This window comes from Talpa europaea, assembly GCF_964194135.1.
Source record: "Talpa europaea genome assembly, chromosome: 1".
NCBI lineage: Eukaryota > Metazoa > Chordata > Mammalia > Eulipotyphla > Talpidae > Talpa > Talpa europaea.
In genome coordinates this window covers 75,319,446-75,341,685 of record NC_140073.1, presented here as the reverse complement: position 1 = coordinate 75,341,685, position 22,240 = coordinate 75,319,446, and the positions used below count along the sequence as shown (strand labels likewise).

The following is a 22,240-nucleotide window of genomic DNA, read 5'->3' as shown; positions in this document are numbered from 1 at the left end:
GGAGGAGCACAGGGGACTGAGGTAATGGTGCACAGGTGCCTTGGTGAAGGGAAGTCTGTGGGGACTACACCTGAGGGGGTGGGGGGAAGCAACTATTGTTTAAAAATGAACAGTGATGTAAATAAATTCAAAAAAATTAAAGAGTTAAGTAAGCCTGTATGTACATCTCAGCTTAAAGATTTTCTAATACATTGATTAATTTTTCTAAACTTCTGTTTCCTTATAAAGATATTGGAAATAAAAATATGGATAATTGATACAGACATTCACCGTAGCATTTGGTATTAAAAACTTCAGCTCTTTGTTTTTAAAATTATAACCATCTTCATCATTATTAGTAGTAGTTTCATATTTAAATTTTCAGTATGTCTATAATTTGGTGTTAGTAGTTATTTAATAAACATTCATTCTAAAACAAAATAATACGGTCAGACTCAGAATTTTCTTTGCATGTTTTTAATTGATAAAAGAATGAAAATTACTATTAATTTATTTTATTCATTTTTACATGTTGAATATACTACATATTTATTTTATCCAAGCTCTTGTTTTCAGAGTTAAATTCTCAGAAGTTTTATAGACTATGACTTACAAAACCATGTAAGCTATGACTTACTGATAGAATTTTCTTTTCCTAAAAGGGCAATTATGAGGAATAATGAGTAGACTATAAATGTGGCTAAGAGATGATTTACAGACTATGAACTATCTCTTCACCTAGACAGATGGTTTTGTATCTAGGAAATTCTATCACTACATGAGACTGGCTGCAGCAGATACCTGAGTATCTGGAAGGTAGTTTGTCCTTGAAGAAAGTGGCTTCTGGCAGTTCGGAATCCCCCTTCTGCTAACTCTTCATTATGAAACCTCAGAAGAAATGCTCCTATTGCCACTGGACAAATCATGAGAACCTTCTATAGAAATATTTTCTGAAACCCCAAGTCTAATTTCAGTGAATGTACACTTGAACCATTGGTAACAGATTAGCTTACTATAATGGAAAATCTGAGAAGCATTGCCACTACAAATATATCTCAGTGACCTCAATCTTTAATGGTCTCCATAAGGTCATGACCCCCTTTTTCTTTCATACTCTTCCTATTTTCTTTCTGGATGCCTAATTGTTTAACTTTATAGGGAGTCTTCAATGATCTAAATGTCTATTTTCATCTTTGTACCTATACTATAGGTACAAAGCATTTACTACCTTGAATTGTTACTGTTCATGTTATACTTATTTTCTTCTCATGTGTAAGTAATTTAGTACAACACCCTCTGCCATATTGATTTTGCATGCAAGAAGCTGTGTTAATGGTTGTGTAATATAAAGTTTATAAGTATCTTAAAATACACTATAGTGTTTTTGATTTGTGAAGTATATGGTCAAATGCCTAGTAGACATATAGGAAAATCACTGACTAACCTGCAGTCCTCTTAGTGGTGCAAGACTGATAGGTGATTATTTGATAGATGAATACAAATACCTAGACCATGATAGGAAGCAATCCAGATGAATGTGCTATTGTAAAAGATGAGATGTTTTTTTATTTGTTTGTTGTCTCCATAAAAGAAACAGTGTAGAGATAGGGGATTACATTCAGTGCCAAGGAACTATCATCTCTTCCTACTTTCTGTTATTTCATGTTCAACTTATCAATGCCACACTTGAAAAGGTCTTACCTAGGGAGTCACTGACTATTCAGTGAGCTATATTAATTTCCAATGCCTCCTTTGACATTGTTCTCTCTCCCTTGAGTTCTCTCTTCCTTAAAATCCTAATGAATTCATGGTGATCCTTATCCTCCTGAAGCTTTCTTTCACCCTCTTATCAGTCCATCAATATATCCTATTATAATCCCAAATCTATGCCTCCTCTTACCGAGATAGCATTCTGTCCAAACAGCTCCAATGTATCTTGAACCATATAGCTCACAGTGTGATTTTCCACTTTATCCTATTTTTTTGAGGATACTTTCATATGTTATTTAGGGAATTTCTGACTCCCACTAGATATTGAACCAATGTTTTGATGTCTGCAAGCTAGTATTTAGAGCAATGATTTACAGAATGATTTCTGCAATATTTCAGCACTTTAACAAAATAAAAATGTTAAAATCTATTTTATTCATTCTATAAATTAAATGATACCTAATTTATTTGTGTATTCCTCAGAGCAACTAATTCTCATAATAAGAGTTATTCCACAGATGTGTATTGAGTATATAAACGGATGATGTCTAGAAACAAATGAACATGGTAATTATTACAATTTTCCTATTAAGTCATTCTAAATGGAGAGAATATTAATTGCTATCTAGATATTTTCAACATTCAATCGATGTGTGATGGAAGTAAACTATTTGTCAACTATTTTCTATATACCTATTCTCTTAAATATTAGAATGTATTTGATTGATACATTCATAGTGAGTGAAATTAATACTCATCTCCAACAATCAAGATACCATACCCTTTTGTTTTAAAGATTTATTTATTCATTTATTTTATTCATTTATACAAGCACTGGGTATAGTCAGAAGCACGGGAGGGTAAGAGAATTCACCAGAGCCAGAGCGGGGAGCAGAGCAGGCAGAAGGACTGAAGCACACTGCTGAGGGGAGCAGCGGGAGGCAGGAGAGGTCTGCGAGCCATGTGGGACCCTCCTCTGGTGGCCGGGGAGCAGCTGGGGATCAAACTGGCGCTGCAGAGGCTGTGGGCAGCTTTGCAACCCAGCGCTCAACCGCTGCGCCACCGGGGAGGCCCAACATACCCTTTTTTCATATATTATTTGCTTTCCACAAACACCATGGATATTGTTTAAAATTTTGAATAGCATGTCAATTAGACCATAGTGCCTTGTCTTGCTCTGTGATGGTATACGAAATTCTGCATTCTTCTTCTTCATGCCCCATATCAGGACATTACATTTAGAGCTTTATATTTATTGTAATCTGCCACCCTGTTGTCTAGATGTACTTTCTGTTCTTTATTGTTCTATTTTCTCTCTAGTTTATTTTCAACTGTATTCTTTCTCTTTTAGTTCATTCTGGATGTGGTTCTGCTGGCTAAGATTCTCACATTCTTTATTAAAAAGCCACATTCCTAGAACATCCTACAAAACTCTTTACCTGTTTCTCTACTGTCCATATTCATTTAGCTTTATTCATCCCCTAGTAGAGACTCAGTCTGTAGATATTTAAAAATTACTCTATTCAGGAAAGTACCAACTTCTTAGTCTCGCCTCTGTAACTTTTTACATGATCTTCCAGTATTTTTAGTTTCCTTTTCCAACTGGAAAAATATTAATGCTACAAGATATATTTTCATATAATTCTATATATGATGTTGTTATAGCATGTAACCACACTAGATTACAATATTTGTTTTGCTATCTCTACTATTAAACTATGAAATCTTTGGATGAAACATTATTTGTGGTTAGTAAATATTGAATGAATGAATGAATATATGAATCCATGAATAGATGAATAAGCAAAGCAATCGATCCTGAATTAAAGTCAAGATGGAGAAACAAATGATTTTAGAATTTATAATGTGCTTAAATTCAGAGTTTTAGATGAATCAATTTAGTTTCCTACTCAGAAAAATGTGAGTTGAGTCTCACATTTCTCTTACAATCTTTCTCAATGTTGCTAAATAATGGTTGATGTTCATGTCATTTTTTTTTACATTTGATTATTGGACTTATTTTCTTAAAAATGATTGGCTATAATAATAGCTACCACTTATTAAGTGTTTACTGTATAAATGGCATTATTGGAGGTGGTATAAACACCACCTTCAATTCTTAGAGAAGCCAAGCAAGATAAGCATTAGCCCCATTTTAACACAAGGAAACCACATCTAAAATATGCCCTCTATATTACTTCCAAAATCATGTGGAAAGCAAAATAAGCATTTGAACTCAAGTTTTACTAATTTATTTTTTGGATCAAAAACACTGTTCTTTCTACTCTGCAATATTGTCTGCCTACTTAGTTATAGTGTGATAATTATTATTGGCAAATGATCAAAAATGCTCACTGGAAATAATAGAGACTTCTCTACCATTATTTTTAAAATAACCTTTTGTTCTTCTCACTTAACAGTTTACAATACTTTCTAGAATGAGATATTTTTCACTAGTGAAAGGCTAATGCTTTGGTATAAAATAGCGCTTATGGGAATTGTTAAGTTCCTAGATTCCCATATGAGAGATCAAATTCTTGCCCAGACTAGTTCGTAAAATTCTGAATTCCGATCAAAATGTTCAGTTTATGGGAAGTGTTTACACTGTATTTATTCAGTGGACTCAGACTTTTGTGAGATATTTTGTTTCCCAAAAATAGAGACAGATATATTTCAAAGTCTCTCTAACATTATTTGATCCTTAATTTGTTCATACAAGATACATACCCACTTCACTCTTAGTTACTAGTAAATATAACATATGAATATGTTTGATATAGATGAGAGAGATAGCTAGTACTCATCTCAAAGAGTGATTATTATTGCTTTGCCATATAATGAGGGTCGAAGATTAAATTTTAACTTTCTGATTTTTCTCCTGTTAAACATTCTCATTTAAGTGGATGGGAAATGTATCCACATTGTAATACACAGGAAATGATTAAGAAAAGATAAGACATGGCATTTAATCTAGGTAATGGAAATAGAGAAGGGGATTATTTCTTTTCATATTTTTCTTGAACAAATTGGACCTTGTTCTTTCACAATCCGTAGATATGCATCATAATTGCCAGCTTGATTTTCTTAGTACTATTTTAAATTGTACAAAGTCAAAGTTAATGTATTGAGAAAATGGCATAAGAATGTAAATTCTAACTTTGAAACAAATGTGTATATAATGCATTATCTTTGATGATTTCTTTAAATTTACAGATTTATGTGCATATATATAAATACATAAAATTGCTTCTATGACATACATATTTATATATTTGAGCTCTTCTCTGCTACTGCAGATCTGAGATATGAATGGTTTACATGAACAATATGATAGTTTCATATGGATTAAATTATTAGTCATATTCTGGCTAAGAAACCCAATTTTCTTTTGTTTCAGAATAGAATTGTTGAAATGGCAAAGGTAGCAAATTAATATTTTGCTGGGGTCAACTATTATCATTATGTTGTCTCAAAGAGAAAATTTATTTATTCATCCTTGATTTACAGTTGCTTTAGCTCAGTGTTTCTCAGTTTATTAAACTGCAAAATGGTTCTGATAATAACATTTACCCATAGTTATCACTTTCATTGTTATTCTTATTTAATAGGCACAACAAAGTAAACAGATTAAAATTTGCTAGTGCAATTGATAAATTTACTTGTAGAAACATAAAAAAAGATAATATAGTTTTTTAAAATAAAGTTCTTGTATAACCACTATATATTATTGGAGGTGAACAAATCCCCACCCAGGAAAATGCAGGTTCAAAGTTTGTGTATGGTTAGTGTCCATTCTGGTATAACTTACCCATCACAATCCCTTATGTAAATCTTACCACATATTACATACTCGATTTTACACTCACTAAATTACCATGATGAATAGTATTTTCCCTGAGAAAATGAAGAAATATGATTGTTGAGATTTCCCCTGCTTCTTTTATTCTTTTTAAAGATATACATAATTAGTACTAATTTCCTTCAGTATAGTAATGTTTCTAAAGTCAGCATATAGGTTATTCTCCATTAAAAATTTAGGCAGACCTGCTGTATGAATTTATATGCCATATGTGTGCGCACACACACACACAACACAATGAGACAGAGTCTCCTGTTTTTAATCTGTCTAAACATATGCTGAATTTTCTCCTGACTATGAGTGATTTATAGGTGACCCTCTCAAAAAGGCAAAGGAGTAGCTCAAGTGCTGGTCTAACTCTGTAATAATATTTCCATTTCCAGTAACTAAAAATAAAAATCACAAAACTCCCTTCCCTTTCTACTCCCTTACTCTGTTAGAAATTACCCCAAGGGCCTCCCCCGTGGCGCAGCAGTTGAGCTCTGAGTTGCAAAGCTGCCCGCAGCCTCTGCAGCACCGGTTCGATCCCCGGTTGCTCCCCGGCCACCAGAGGAGGGTCCCACATGGCTCGCAGACCTCTCCTGCCTCCCGCTGCTCCCCTCAGCAGTGTGCTTCGGTCCTTCTGCCTGCTCTGCTCCCCGCTCTGGCTCTGGTGAATTCTCTCACCCTCCCGCGCTTCTGACTGTACCCAGTGCTTGTATAAATAAATCTTTAAAAAAAAAAAACAAAGAAATTACCCCAAATGGAAATTGCCCAGTGTATAATAATTAATGTAGCAAGATTTTGACAGCAGAGATCATTAGAAGATTGGAGCTTCCTCCCAGTTTCCACTATTTTGTCTGCAAGGCGTCCCTGTGGCCCTATTCTGTTGGTTTTTAGATATTTTCATGTGCTAATATGTTTATCCCGAGGTTAATTTTGTGTGGATAATACTAACAGTCCATTCTTGAATTTTATATCTGGATCATTAATATCTATGCTGTTCAGTACTTCAACTTATATTCTGATAAGCTTTTCTTTTTTTCTTTCTTTTTTTTTTTTATATGTAGCAGCTTTCTACTACAGTATAAATAACTTAATGTAAAGAACTGGATTCTGCATTTTTTCATTGCAGTTTTTGTATCATGCTAAGGAAATAATCTCTGGCTTCTATTTGAGAGAAACCAAAGAACCAAATAGAAATGAATTCTCTTCAAGACAAGAAAGAGTGCCTTTCGTAAACAGAAATTGACCCTGAGAAGTGGACGGCTATTTTATAAGATATAGGAGGAGAAGGGAAGAAATGAGAAAATTAGGAGGAGGGGAAAATAAATTCCATCTTATTAATGCAAACCACCCTCCCAGTTCAGAACTTCAAATTGATTAATAAAAATAAAACACAAAATTAATAGAGAAGGTTTTTAATATAAAAAAATGGGTGAAAAAAGCTTCCCAAAAAACTTAATGGCTATGTCACAAGTTCTGTAATCTAGAAAGGTGTAGAGGATAGGACTCTTGTTTGGATGCTGCATGTATATGTATTTCTTTGGAAACAAGAGAAGAGAGACTGGATTGACTTGAGCCAGCAGTCAGTGCACCCATCTGCTAAATCCTTTTCAGTATACTGCTTTAAAGAGGGCCAATTTTGTTAATGTTTGGATACAGATATACATTTGTTAAATGTTATGACTAAATCATCACCAACAGAAAATTTCTGTAAAGTAAATTTTCAGAATAAGGCAAGAGGAATATTGATTAAAGCTGGTATTCTATGTCAAACTCATGTTCTGTCTGAAAATGAATTCTGTCCTAAAGAACAACCATTGAAAATTGATTTTCTGATGAATTCAGTATGATGTGGCTCTTCACACTTTCTTGCCTTACCTTACCTTACCACTTATCTTACCTTCCTTTTGTTCTTCACCCTTTCTTACATACTCTTTTTTAGTTTATTATATATGACATAGAATTAAAAATGTTGGTTCTCAGTGATTCTAGCGCTTACCTAGCACTCGTGCAGCTGACGTCAATATTTAAATCTTGAAAGAACAAAGAAATGAAATTACAATAAGTTATTCTGTGTCCCCTATTTTTTAATTGATTAATTGATTAATTGATTTGTTTATATATATTTTACATCACTGTTCATTTCTCCTCTCAGTTTCAGTCCTGGTAAAATTCCCATCACCAAGTCACCCGTGCACCATAATCCCTTGGGCTCTTCCCTCCCCATTTTCATCTCTTTCCCTCCCCAAACCCTGCAGAATGTCTCTGATTTATAGTTGCCTGTCCATTTTGGTTTTTTATTTTTTTTTCCTGGATCCCTTCTTTGTTTCTCCTATATTCCTCTATTTTTATGGCCCAATGGACACATATTTATGTAGTATAGCAGCGTTAAAATTCTGCCATGTAGGAAAACAAAACCATGTGACAGGGCAATATATCAATCATGGCAAGGGCTTTTATAGGAAGTATTTTCCTTTCATTTGTTGTAACCAAAGTGCTACTAATAGCATTTTCACAAATGTACTATATTGGATCTTAATTCAAAATATATATATTTTTTCTAATTCAAAATGTATTATTTTTAATGAAGATACTAAATATTTAAAAAAATGTATCTGGTATTTTGTATTTGTGTGATAGTTTTTTTCTAGATATTTATTTTTATGCATACAAGAACTGGGGTGTAGGCCAGAGGTGCAGAAGGGTGAGACGATTCACCAGACACAGAGTGGGAAACAGAACAGGTGGATCTATTGAAATACACTGCTGAGGGGAGCAGCAGGTGAGATTGGAGAGGTCTACTGTGCCATGTGGGTCAGCTCCCTGGCCAGGGATCAAACTCATGCTGCAGTGCCTGCAGAGTGCTTCATAGTACTGAGACTTAACCCTGTGTGCCACCAGGGAGGACTTTTGTGATAGTTTTCACTAAATAATAATAATAATAATAATAAAGGGCATATAATTGTTCAAGGTAACTCATACTAAACTCAGGATCAACCTATGTACTCTGAAGATAAATTCAACCCTCTTTCATGAATTTAAATAGCAATTTGTGATTCTGACCAATCATGTGGTTTGATCAAATCATTTTGCTTTAATTCAGTTTTGGCATAGATGATGTTTTGGTATGATGTAAAGAGGTAGTTAATGCTGTCCTTTAGAAATGTATTGGATATGGTGTCTATTACCTATCTTTCTTTTTATATTATATGCCCTCATCCTAAGCTCTTCATCCATACAGACACTATCAATGGTATTGAAATAGATGAAGACTACCCTTGAGGACCTTAGATTCTAGGAAAAGTTTGCAATCTTTATTTGATTTTGCTGTCTGTGTTAGGAAATAGTCAAGTTTCATATTGTTGTGACCTTTCCACTGCTTAAAACAGATGGACTTTTTCTTTTCACCCCAACTTTCAACAAAAATGTATGCCCCCCTTCTTCACCTCGAAACATCTTCCTTTCAAAAGATTCCCAGCAATTTCTGGACAGAATAAAGTACAATAATGTATGGGGAATAAAAGATGAACACACTTAGAGAAGACACTTAGACATACAAACAGAAGCCAAATGAATTAGAGCCCACCGATTATTATAGCCAATATACATGACTCATAGAACTCATTTATTATGTCATGGGTGATTTGGTCTATACTACATTCCTATGGTCATCTCTGCTACCAAATATCCTGTTATTCCTACGTTGCCAAATAAGTAGTGTTTTCTTGACTTTATTTGCAAAAACAAATCTGATATTTTCCAATCACCACTTTTCAAACAATCTCCACCCCTGCTCCTGGATCTGGCTTGTTCCTTATAAAGGTAATGTTTAGCTTTAAAAGCCATGTTCTTTTATGATTCACTTTGAAACAGATCAGCCTACATCATCAAAGAGAAAGAACACACCCAACTTGACAGAAATCTCAATTAAAATCATTTTCTGATAACATATTTATAACATTTCGTATTGTAACATAAAAATTTGCAAGGACAAGGTTGAAGTTAAACATGACAATTTAGAGAAAAGAGCCAAGGAGTGAAAATGTGTTTTGTTTTTTTTTTTTCCACACTGAGTATTGCAGGCATATGGAATTTGAAGGTTTTTTGTTTGGAAAAAAACTGGTAGTTTGAAAAAATATGTCATATGATAATATTTTAACATTATGTATATGCCTGCCACAAAATGTTATTTACAATTTGTCTAAATTTAACATAGCTGTGGACTCCTAAAATAACTGTGAATACTGCAATGGGCCATATGTAAATTAGTGAATTATATCTTCCAAATTAACAAAACATTTTACAAAGTTACTTGCGAGCTGCTACTAGTGTTTAAAGTTGGAAAATCCTGCCTTTTAGCTTACAGCACTCTAATAAACACTTCAAGAGATGTGTTGATTATAATTTTTAATTTTCTTTAGATTATCATTGGTATATCTAAAAAATGGAAGACCTTCTGACATAAGAGTGACATAATGTGTGACACAATGTGTCACAATATCTTCATCCACAGATCTTGCCCAGTTTAATTTCTGCACAATTGACCATAGTTCTATATCAATTCTCCATTTTGAAATGAAAGAAATATGCTTAATATAAATAAAAAAACTGTCTTCAAGCAAGTGTAATAACATTTCTATTATTCACTGAATCTAATACTGGTTTTATATTGCTGACTGTATTCCATAAACTGTTCTGAAATACAGAATTCTGAAGGAAAAAGACAATAATTTCCTTTATTAAAAATAAAGAAACTGAGTCTTGAAGTTTTATGGTCTTACCTATATTCAAAATGAAGTTGGGAAGTAGTGTCATACTTTTTACTCAACTTTAAAGATTGAAGTTAATCCTGGTATATCATCCTCTGTAAATCATGTATTGTTTTCTAATATTTGCAGTAAATCCCCAAGGCTCAAAATACAATGTTTATATATAAACTCAACAGTTTTTAAGCTTTTTCCATTTGAAACTTCTTTCTGAGTCCACTTTTCCAGTAAGTGTCTAGTACAACAAGAATTTGCTCTGTATTCCATGTGCCAGAAACTGTGCTAGGCATAATAATTCATGTTATTTCTCAAACAGTAGGTAAGTTATATAAGTATCATCTGGGACTCTGTGAAAAAAACTAGCAATTTAAACTTTTTCCTGAAGTAGGTCAATAGAATTCTCAATCAGAAAACACAGATAGGTAGAGTAACAATTCCAGATAGTCCAACTAAGAGCTCAAGTTGCAAAAATGACAATGAATAAAAAATTTAAAAAATAACTGGAGCACTTCGACAAAGACAAAGCAGTACTGGATTTGTATTACAATTTATCAAATGTGTTATTTAGTGGAAATGGAGAGAAAGGATGTCTAAAATTTTGGTATGGTACAATTTATTTAAGTTACAGAAATTATCATAGGTGTAAAAAACCATGCAACAGGCAACTTCTTCCTCAAACTGGTTAAATAAGCAAATAAGAAAATTGATATTCAGTGCTTAAACCACATTAGTTTACTAGGTCTTCCCTAAAAAACCAAAAGCTGAGTATCTTAAATAACAGAGCTAGTCATTCAAGATCAGGGTGTCAGCAGGTTTCTTCTGAGGCCTTTCTCTTTAGCTTTCAGATGCCTGCCCTCTTGCTACCTTTTCACATGTTCTTTGCTCTATGCTGAGGTTTCTATGTGTGCCCTAATTTCTTCTTCTTATAAAAGACCAGTCAGATTGGACTAGGACCCACAGTCTCGTCCACTTTAATCACCACTGTCAAGGCATTGTCTCTCCAGGCACAGCCAAATTCTATGGTCCTGGGGCTTACAGATTCAATTTATGAATCTGGGGAACCACAATTCAACTTTTAACATTCAATATATTTGAGTTAATTCATGTTTTGTCCCATTCCCTACTTCCTCCTTGGCCTAACTCACTGGTACCACACAGCCTCTTTATCTGCTCAATTCCCTTTGTTACCTGAAAATTATCCTCTTTAGCAAATCTGATAATCTAAAATCTTGTTGAGGATCAGCTTGTATTTTGATGCTTCTAGATAACATATTTGCATAAATATGAAGGCAAGAGCGTTTGGTATCTTTACAGATATTTCTGGAATGTAGCCCAACTGAAAATGGAGATCTTTCCAGAGTTAGGTGTTTTAATGTTCTTCCAATCTATCACCTAGACAACTGTGCTTGAATTATATATAGGTTTAGACCTGGATAATCTGTGATTTTATGGGAATCTCCTTTTTTACTTTTTCTTTATTCTGAAAAATAATAGCATTATAATCTGTTGTATGAAAACTTGTAGCTAAAAATTTATATCAGCCTTTCCCTCTATAGAGAATGTTCATGTTGTATATCCTTCTTTTAGCTTTGAAATTTTTCAAACAAGTGTGTCTCTGCTTCCCTTCCTTGCTGTCAACTTTAGTGATAAAAAAGAACTTTTCCTCACTGTTTGCTTAACTTTTCTGCAGTGAGAATTTCACCTCAAAAAAAAAATTCAGGAATTATTAATGCAGTATTTCTTTTTGAGTCTGACATTCTTTAGGGTTGTGCATTTCTTGTTAAATTATTATCAAGTCTCCATAACTGACTCTGCTCTCTATTAGACCCTTTGGCTGCAAGACATTTCTAAAACACACTGGGAGGAAATCCAATAAAGATGGGCCTATAGGTTAACCTGATGATCATTCTTTAGGAATGCCTATGGGGAATGCATGTATTTTTCCTTTTGAAAAAACTGTATTAAATTAATCTTTCATATCCAATTTCAAATCTTGTTTCATATTTTTATTTCATTCAGAGCAGTCATCATTAACACTTTTACAAAAGAAATGGAACTTCTGCTTTCAGGTTTATCATCAAGGATTAACAGAAATTTTAATAGTGAATATGTCTTTTCCATAATTTTTAAGTAGTATGAAAGAAAAATTTCTACCTGATTGTCAGTTGTTCTCGTTTTGGTCCAATGTGTTGGTATTTGCAGGGATGAAGAACCAGGAGGCCAGCTGGTTACAGATAAGTTCCATATTGACTGGGATTCAGTATTAGTAGACACAGATAACGTCATCATAGCACGATTTGATGGCAGAGGAAGTGGATTCCAGGGCCTGAAAATTTTGCAGGAGATTCATCGAAGGTTAGGTTCAGTGGAAGTAAAGGACCAAATAGCAGCTGTGAAGTAAGTGGATGCACATTTTCCTATTGTTCATGACAGAAGCTAGATATAGAATAACACTGATGCTGACTCAGAGATTTGTATTTTAGTGGTTGGATAATTATCTAAGTTCATCATTTAGACAATTGCATTTTCTTCAATTACCTTTCACTCTAGGAGCCATAATAAAAGAATTATCATACTTCTCCTGTGGAATTAGAATTCACTTTGGATTTATGAAAATGGAGAAACTTTAATTAAGCTGTATATTATTTATTTACCATAATCCATAATGTCTATTATTTTCCTAGTTAATTAACAATTCTTGAGTTTTCATAGATACCATTATCACATTGGCATGAAAGGATCACCTGAGAAAGCTAGTAGGTTCTTTAAAATAGTTCCTATAAATTGGCTAAGATATTACAATAGAGATGATTCAGTAGGGCTGGAATCGAGCCCAAGACTTTGCATTTGTACCAAGTTACCAGGAGGTAGCAAAACTGTTGTACCATCATTTTGAGGAGCAAGATTTTGAATATATGACCCTTCTACATGAAATAATTCCTTCAGTATTTCTAATCTGACTTCTGTGTTGTTTTGTTTGTTTTGAATGTCAAGAATGAATTCCTGCATGCATTTACTCCAGATGTAACTGTTGTTTTGTCTTTTTCATTGTAGATTTTTACTTAAACAGCCATACATTGACTCCAAAAGACTAAGCATATATGGAAAGGTAAATTGTGGAAATGTTTTGACTGTATACATATGTGTGCTATGGATATTTAATTATTTCCTCATTTGTATATAATTGTTTCTTCATTTTACTACAGTTTCCTTTGTATAAGCTTTTAAATATAATAGTATAATTAATATTGCATATATTCAGTTATTTATCAATTCAGCAACAATTAATTGTCTCTTTGGTTCCTGTTAGTATAAATGGAGCAACAACAGGAAAAAGGGCTTTATGTGTGAAGCCTATCTCCTTGGAAGGTGAAAAGGATCACAGACAAATAAATAAAAAACAGTTTCATAGAGAACTCGTATTAGGAAAACAAAAAATTCAGTGGATTAACTCCAGGAAGGGCCAGTGTTATTAGATTGAGTGGTCAAGTAAGCCCTTTTGATTAAGTGATATTTAAAATGCTTATCTAAATAACAAAAAAGAACCAAGGTTACTAATCTCTTGAAGGAGAGTGCTCTCCACAGAAGGAGCAGCAGGTGCAATAGCTTCAGGAAAGACCTCCTTGGCTTAGAAACTGAAAGAAGATCCATTGTGCATAATCGTCTCTTATGTGCTTTCTGCAAGATATTTACTCCTGGCTGCAATAATTTTTATGTCATTTTCAACATCATTTTCACAGTAGCTAAATAGGCTTCATAGAGAGATTTATTGAGCACCTAGTTTCTACATCTCACTGGATTAAGATTAGAAGCTCATTAGATCAGAGGGAGGAGAACTTAAACTATTTTACTTCAGAGACAAAGCAAATTCTTGATGTTCATGGATTTATTATTTTCTACTCTTTGTAAGTGAATACATACATGGCATGAAGTAACTGCTATTTTTACTAGGGCATAAATCTGAGTGAAGTATACTGAGAAGTAGACACATGAAAAACTACTTAACAAACACAACTTTTTGAGTAAAATATAAATCAGCACAAACCACTCCTATTCTCACACTTCAGACATCTGCAATGTGCATGCCTTTGCTGTATTTCAATTCTTTTCATCAGTAATATTCAGAGGATCAATACAAATATTTTGTGCACTATGCTCCCCCCAAAATTAATGCAGACAAATAAATGAAAACCCACTGGTACTGGTAAAGATATTAATTTTTAAAAAAAAAGAAAGAAAAGATGGAAGAAAATGTTTGTGTCACAAATGGAAACTCTGGATACATTTGAAAAATGCACACAGTGAGAGCTTTTCCCAGGTCACGGCATGGATGAAGCTTAAGGACAGGCAGCACAATGAAGCCAGTCAGTCTGAGGGACAAACACTGTGTTACCCCATTTAAATGAGGTATCTGGAACGATCAAGTTTATGGAGGCAGAGAGGAATGGTAGCTGCCAGAGCCTGGGGTCAGGGGAAAGGAAAGTATTTATTTAATGGGAGTAGAATTTCAGATTCACAAGATGTAAAGATTTTGGAGATCATTCTCATATAATGTGACAATATTGATGCTACTGAATTGTGGTGTTAAGTGATTAAGTTGCTAAAATTTATGTTATGTGGATTTTTTTTAACCACATACCAAAAATGCACATCAGGAAGAACAATTAACTCCTGAGTGGTCCTGATATATGTAATACTTGACAAAACAATTTTAGACTGTTAGAATTCAATGTGAACATTGTTGTGATTCACAACAGGAGGGCAGGATTTCACCATCTTTGATCAACTTCTTTCTTTACATTCATCAGTATTTGACTAAATCTCCACATCTGGCTTTTTCTCCTTTTGGTGGAAAAGACATCTTGTTTTTATCATGGATACATCTATATCTTCATTTATATCCAGCTCACTTGCAAAAAATTCTGAGGGACATTTCACTCTTTTTCTTTAAAAAGATTTATTTTTTCTGCATATGAGAACCGGGGTACAGGCCAGATGTGTGGGAGGGTGAGAGGATTCACCAGAGACAGAGTGGGGAAAAAAACAGGCAGACTGACTGAAATACACTGCTGAGGGGAGCAGCAGGCAAAACAGGAGAGGTCTGCTGCGCCATGTGGGACCCTCGTGGGCCAGCCAGGATCGAACCCGCGCTGCAGAGGCTGCGGCCAGCTTTACAGCACTGCACTCAACCGCCTGCGCCACCAGGAGAGGCTCTCACTCTTTTTCTTAAAGCTGAAATACTGAACTCCTAATAATTGGTCAGGTTTTTTTTTTAACATATAATTTGTTCTAGTTTAAGCTTTCAGAATTGGGAAAGCAATTCTGTGTTCTCTGAGCATGCAAACTGTTTAAGAATTAGAATGACAGTATTTCTAAAAATGCTTTTTGTGCACATAATATATGTTCTAGACATCGCTGCCTATTTCTGGTTGTTGAAGTGTTAGGCTTATAAACACAAAGAAATCAATGATGAAATGAATATTTTAAAACTACCACATGGATACTAGAGGAAAGAACAACAGATAAACTTCAGTCAGCATAGAACACATCTTTTGGCTTTGATATCCAGTTTTATTTCAATACTTCACATGTATGCTGTGGTTAAAGAAGATTATACAAAAAATATGCAACTATTACTTTCAATGGCTCTTTACGACATTTTAAAAGTATTACTTACTGTTCCAACTAAGTTTTCTACAATGTACTTAAACTGATATCATTTTTTGCTTATAAGTATTAATTCCACCCTTTTTACCTAGTATCTTTGTCCCTACCTTTTATTTCAAATACCATTCTCAAGCCCATATATTGCTTTTATAATTGTCTCTGTTATTAAACCCCATTCAGAGGTCCCTTACTCCACGAATTATTCACTAAATTTTCTTCACAAGAAATCATCATCCCTTCCTCATCACTTCATCAGTAGTTTTGCATAGTCATTATACCATAATTTAATGCATTATATTTATTCGAGTTCTTGTTTCATTTCCTATGTTGGACTATATGCCTTGTTAGGGTACTTTTGTTTTATTCATTTTTTGTTGTTGTTGTTGTTGCAAAGGCTTCTGAATTGAACTCAGTTAATAACTGTTAGCATGAGACCAGGGGGCACCACAGAATCCCCAAATTTGCATGCTATAAAGAGATCCTGCCATCTATGTGCACAAAGACAAAACCGACTCTTAGTGTAAAAGAACTTTAATATAATCTTTGTGCATAGAGAGAGAAAAGAAGATATTCCCCATGTTTTGATCCCTGTGAGGGCAAATACAATGCCCGGTCAGTCAGGGTCAGACTGAAGAGGCGCCGCTAAAGAGCTTGCCACAACTCAAGGCACTTTCTAATGGGAATCATAGGAATGGGGTTCTCAAGCAGGTCCCAGAAAACTGTATTTAAAGGAAATACCACGTTAAGATAATAGCTGATGTTGTCAGCCTCCCTACATGTTTCTCAAGCTCATGTATCTCTTAAGTGTCTCTGCACATCTGTCCTCCATGAGTCCCCTTCCATGTCTCCTAAATCCCTGGTGCAAGAGCAAAACCAAGAAGCAAGTATGCCTTTCTTCTCCACGTGTCTCTCTGAACCCACCTGTCTTCCAGGTTCTATAGCGTCACCTGACTGCTTAGCCTCATACCTATAAAAATAAGTATTTATTATGTTTTCTCTTTATAGTTTTGAGTGGGTCAGGGAGAGCTACACAACATATGTATGGTGAGGATTTATTTGTTTAATTTCAAATAGCTTGTCAGTTTCACCAACTGCTTAGCTCTGCCCGTCATTTTTTTTGTATTTAAAATTCAGATTTAATTGCACAGATAACCTAAAAAATATTCACTGTAGAAGATAAAAAAATCCAATTATTACAGAGCATCTGCCCTGAACCAATAGAATTTGCAATGTACATATTGTCAGTAAAATATCTTTTATAGACACCGTCACATATTTTCACATTGATTGTTATTTTACTGTCAATGAATTATGCCACCCAGCATAATTTGTTTCAGTGAGAGACTGTTGGTCTTTGCTGCAGTAATTATGCTATTTCAACATAAGGAATATATTTGATACAATTTTTAGACCAGTATATGCATTAATTATGTCAACTTATTGCCATATCCTATCAGGTTAGTCTCAGTGACGGAATCAGTGCATTCTGTGATTAGATGGATGCATGAGTATCACAGAATGTTCACATGTAATCATAATCCACATTGCTTAGCATCATTAATTGCAATTCATTCATGTCTATTAATGCATGAGTATTTTGTAAATGAGCAGACAGCTATTGTGTAATAGCACATTTTATAAATCACTGTAGCAGAAAGTAAATGAACACTTAAAAATAATTCAATGGATAGTTGGATTTGAAATCTGTGATGCCAGTCTGAATCTCTGTCCAAGGAAGAACCAGCAGACTGAGATATGGCTGCTCTACCAGGGCACCACAGTGCTTGCATACACTTCCAGAGACGTGTCATGACTACTTCCCTGGTCTGCCTTCAGACCTGAATCTTTAATTCTGGAGAAGAAAATATAAAATGGCAATACCACCAGCTGACTGTTAGCTTTCTGCTTCTGCCATAGTAATGTATTACCTTTATCTTTTATTCCTTTCACAGTATTTTCTGTCCTCTTCCTTTGGCTGCCTTGTAAACTCTCAACTATTGTTACAGTGTTCTTGACATATTTGAAAACTGGATGCTCGTATACATACCATCCTTTAGCTTTTTAAAATTAAGTCATTAAGTGGAGTGAAGAACATGGTACCTACCCCTAATCATACTATTTCCTTAATCTAGAATTGTCTTTATTTCCAGATAGCCAACCCTTATCTTTTTTTGGAGGTGGAGGGGAGCATACAAAGTTTCTTGATTTTCTGGTGTTTATATTTAAATCAAATTTGGAAAATGTCCCCTTATTATTACTTTAAATAAATTTTGCTAGCCCCTTTCTTCAGGAATTGCAAATTGTTGTATATTAGGCAATCTGAAGCTGTCCTTAAACTCACTAATGCTGTTTTAATTTTTAAATATATTTGTCCTGTATGCTTCACACTGCTCCAACTACTTTCCTATAGTTTCATGATTACTGTCCTTTGTTACCCAATGTCTAATGTCTCAAAACCTCTACTTCATGTTTTACCCATATTTTTAGTTGTTTCTCATGACAAGGTGAATCTCATTTGTGTTACTCCATCCATGATGGATTTAGCAATTCTTACATAAAATTAAGGTTTTATATATAGTAACCATTTTATAATATTCTTTTAAATTTTTCCATTTATATAAGAATATATACTTTATTTCCCATACAATCATACCCCCCCTTATTTTGACCCTAATCCTTCCTCTCCCCTCCCCGCCCCGTAGTGTCTCTGGTTTATAGTTGCTTGTTGATTTTGATTTTTACTTTGTATTAATTAATCTGAAAATGCATACATTGTGCAAAAATGAAAAATGATGTAAGAATTATATAAAATAAAATATTAAAATATATATATATGTAAAAAATAAATAAATACTGCCATACCTTCCCCACAAAAAAAAGTATACTTTAGTTTTTATAGCTTTTGATATGTGTGAATATATGTGCTTTATTTATTGACATTTGATATTTTTTTAATCTATTAAAGATAGCAGATTTTGTTTCACATATTAGTTTGAACACTTTTCTCAATTAGTTGTTTGTGATTATTTAAAAACTGAAGTTGTAAAATTTTTCCTGGTCTTTTAACAAAACTTTTCAAGCCCTTTCCTGGGTAATTTCTTTCTATGTTTTAATTCTTTAATTGCCTCATACCTATAAAAATAAGTATTTATTATGTCTTCTCTTTATATTTTTGAGTGGGGTCAGAGAGAGCTACACAACATATGTAATGTATGGTGAGGATTTATTTGTTTAATTTCAAATAGCTTGTCAGTTTCACCAACTAAATCATCCCTAACATTTTAATTAGTGATGCAAACTAAATACTAAGTTTTTAAACATCCTTGGGTTTATTTCTTGATGCAGTCTGCCTGGCCTTTCTTGTGCTAATCCTATAGTCTTTTAATTATAATAATATGTTTAATTATAATACATTTTGAAATTTTTGAAAGCAAATTTCCACACTTCTTTTTTCTTTTTAAAAATATTTTTGATTTATACCTCCTATTTTCTCTACATTGTCAAATTCTCCCAATATATTTAGCCAGCGATTTCAATTAAATTTTATCAAAACAATTTTATATTTATTTGAAAATTTAAATCTTCCTAAGATGTAGCCTCCAGCTGAGTCATACAGTATATATTTTATTTAGTTCTTCTTTTATATCTTTCAGTAGAATTTTACTTATGTACATCAGTTTTTTTTCCTGCTATATTTGTAGGTATTGTCTATTATTATAGTACTTTAATTTTGATTGTGACTAGCATGTTCTAAACTAGGTTGCTAGAATAATGGTTAGCTAAATATTACCATATTTAGCTTTTAAGTCATCACCTACTACTCAATAATTATTGATATGATTGTTATGCCAGCATCACAGGAAATATAATTAATTTATTTACTAAACATTTATTGAAAGTTGTGTATCTTGCTCCTTTTGAGGTTCTAGAAATATAACAGTCACAAGATAACATTTTAAAAAAATTATTTCAATGAGGACAGATAGATGACAAACAAAAATAAAGAATATATATGAAATATCAGGTATTGATAGTATGTCTCCGGAAAATAAATACAATTTTATAAGTAATGCTAAAATGTTTGAATGGAAATAAAAAGAATTTGTGATGAATGGGAAAATCTGATCACTAAGTCAATGAAGTACCAACACATGATTGAAACATAGCAGTCTATATCAACTATTGAATATCTTTGATCTATGTCGAATTTAAAACATCTAATGACAACAGGGTCAATGTGATGACCACACCAGCTTTTGGAATCTTCTTGATTGATAAGAGTTGTTTTGAAATTAAAATCACCCTCTTTTTATCTAGTTAGAGCTTATAAATGATTCCTACCCTCTTCCAGAATATATTTTCCAAAAACCTTTTCATGATCTACTCATGCATCAGTGAATAAATATGAAATGGTAGAGGAGAAGGTGAGCAATTAAAATTTAATTTATTCTAATTCCTGCTATGTTGATTTTCTTTCAAAAATAGAAGTTATTTCTCTGAAATAAATCAAATTAAAGCAGCATTTTGGATTAGGTTTTTAAATGGTACAGAGAATTTTATTCAAAGGCTTTCACTATCATTAAGTCTTAAAGATGATTTAGCTTCATTAATCCCAAATTTTCATATTAAAAAAAGGAGTAAAATACAACTCTTTATGCAGCAGCAATGACTTACAAAACTAGTTTCTTGGTAAGATCTCAGGAAAGCTCCATCAGGTGTCCATTTTCCACAGATTGATTAAGTTGTTTATTTTTTTCCACATTATGTTTATTGAGATAAAGTTGGTTTACAACACTGTAATTGTTTTAGGGACTATATAAATTCATATTTCTACAAGTGTCTGTTTTCCACCATGCCCATCCCCACTCTCTCATTAATCTTAGTGGGACCTAATTGGGATCGCTCCCTCCCCCACTCTCCTACTTGCCTCTGTTTTGCTATTGGATGCCCACAGTTTGTTATTGGTTTGGTTTTGTCTGACCCTTTGTTTTGTTTCTCTATATTCCATATGTAAGTGGCAGCATTTGGTATTTGCCTTTCTATGTCTGATATATTTCCCTTAGCATCACCCTCTCCAGTTCCATCCATTTTGTCACAAACAATAAGAGTTCATCTATTTTTTATAGCTGTGTAGTAGTCTATCATGTATATAAATGACATGTTCCTAATCTAGTCCTCCATCTGTGGACACTTTGTTTGTTTCCATAACTTGGCTTTTATGGAGTTGCAGTGAGTACACAGGAGTACATACATCCCTTCAAATTTGTGCATTTACATTCTTCATGTGTATATCTAGGAGTGGAAATGCTGGGTCATATAGGAGACTTGCTTTCAATATTTTGAGAGAAACCTCCATACTATCTTCCACAGGGGGCTGGGCCAGTCTACGTTCCCACCAACAGTGTACATGCGTTCATTTTTTCCAATTCCTCACAAATACTTATTTCTGGTCTTTTTGAGATGAGCCACTCTCACAGGTGTGAGATGGTGTCTTATGATTTTGATTTGTATTTTCCTGGTGGTAAGTTATTGACTTGTTTTTGAGGATATCCATGCATTCTTTTAAAGTTCTAGAGAATGTTGCTAAAGATTGGAAGATGTTCTGGTCATTGTCTTTATATATTTCATGCTATAAAATCTTGGCATACAAAATGTGGACCAGCAACATTCAAATTTGTTTTATCCAGTTCAGGATCTCTTAGAGTGTTAACTTCAAGTCAAATGCATATAACTTCAAGTCAAATGCGCTGCAGTTGAGCGCTGGGCTGTGAAGATGTCCGCAGCCTCTGCAGCGCCGGTTCGATCCCCGGCTGCCAGCGAGGGGCCCGCATGGCATGCAGACCTCTCCTGCCGCACCCACTGCTACACTCAGCAGTGTGTTTCGTCAGTCTTCCTGTTCTGTGCCTGACTCTGGTGAATTCTCTGACCCTCCCAGCTTCTGACTATAGCCAGTGCTTGTATAAATAAATTAATTAATTTGAAAAATGCATATAACTACAATAGGAATTTATTGGAGGAAATCCACATTTCAATATTATAAGCATAGATCTCAACCAAAAGCAAAGAAGAAAAAGGTAATGAATCTTTTGGCACAGTTCAGAAGACTGGCATGCAGAGTAGGAAGTACCCATCCAGAGAGCTCCTGGTATCTGTCCTTATGTAGGGAATGGGGAGGGCCAAGGGGGAACCACTTTTCAGTAAGAGAGTCCCTGGTGGCTCTTGCCAAATCCTGAAGAAGGCAGCAATATAGGAATGATATCCATAGCCTCTCAAA

General features: G+C 33.9%; 1 protein-coding gene across 5 annotated transcripts in view; it reads left to right on the top strand.

The window, feature by feature from the left end:
• The window catches only part of DPP10 (dipeptidyl peptidase like 10), a gene marked incomplete at both ends in the record, with an annotated part of 1,271,390 nt that overhangs the window by 1,238,211 nt on the left and 10,939 nt on the right, over positions 1-22,240 (top strand). For all 5 annotated transcript variants that reach the window (XM_084246025.1, XM_084246024.1, XM_084246023.1 and 2 more), the window contains 2 exons: positions 12,502-12,696; positions 13,354-13,408. In XM_084246025.1, the coding sequence (XP_084102151.1) occupies positions 12,502-12,696; positions 13,354-13,408 (250 nt within the window). The remainder of the gene's footprint in view (positions 1-12,501; positions 12,697-13,353; positions 13,409-22,240) is intronic.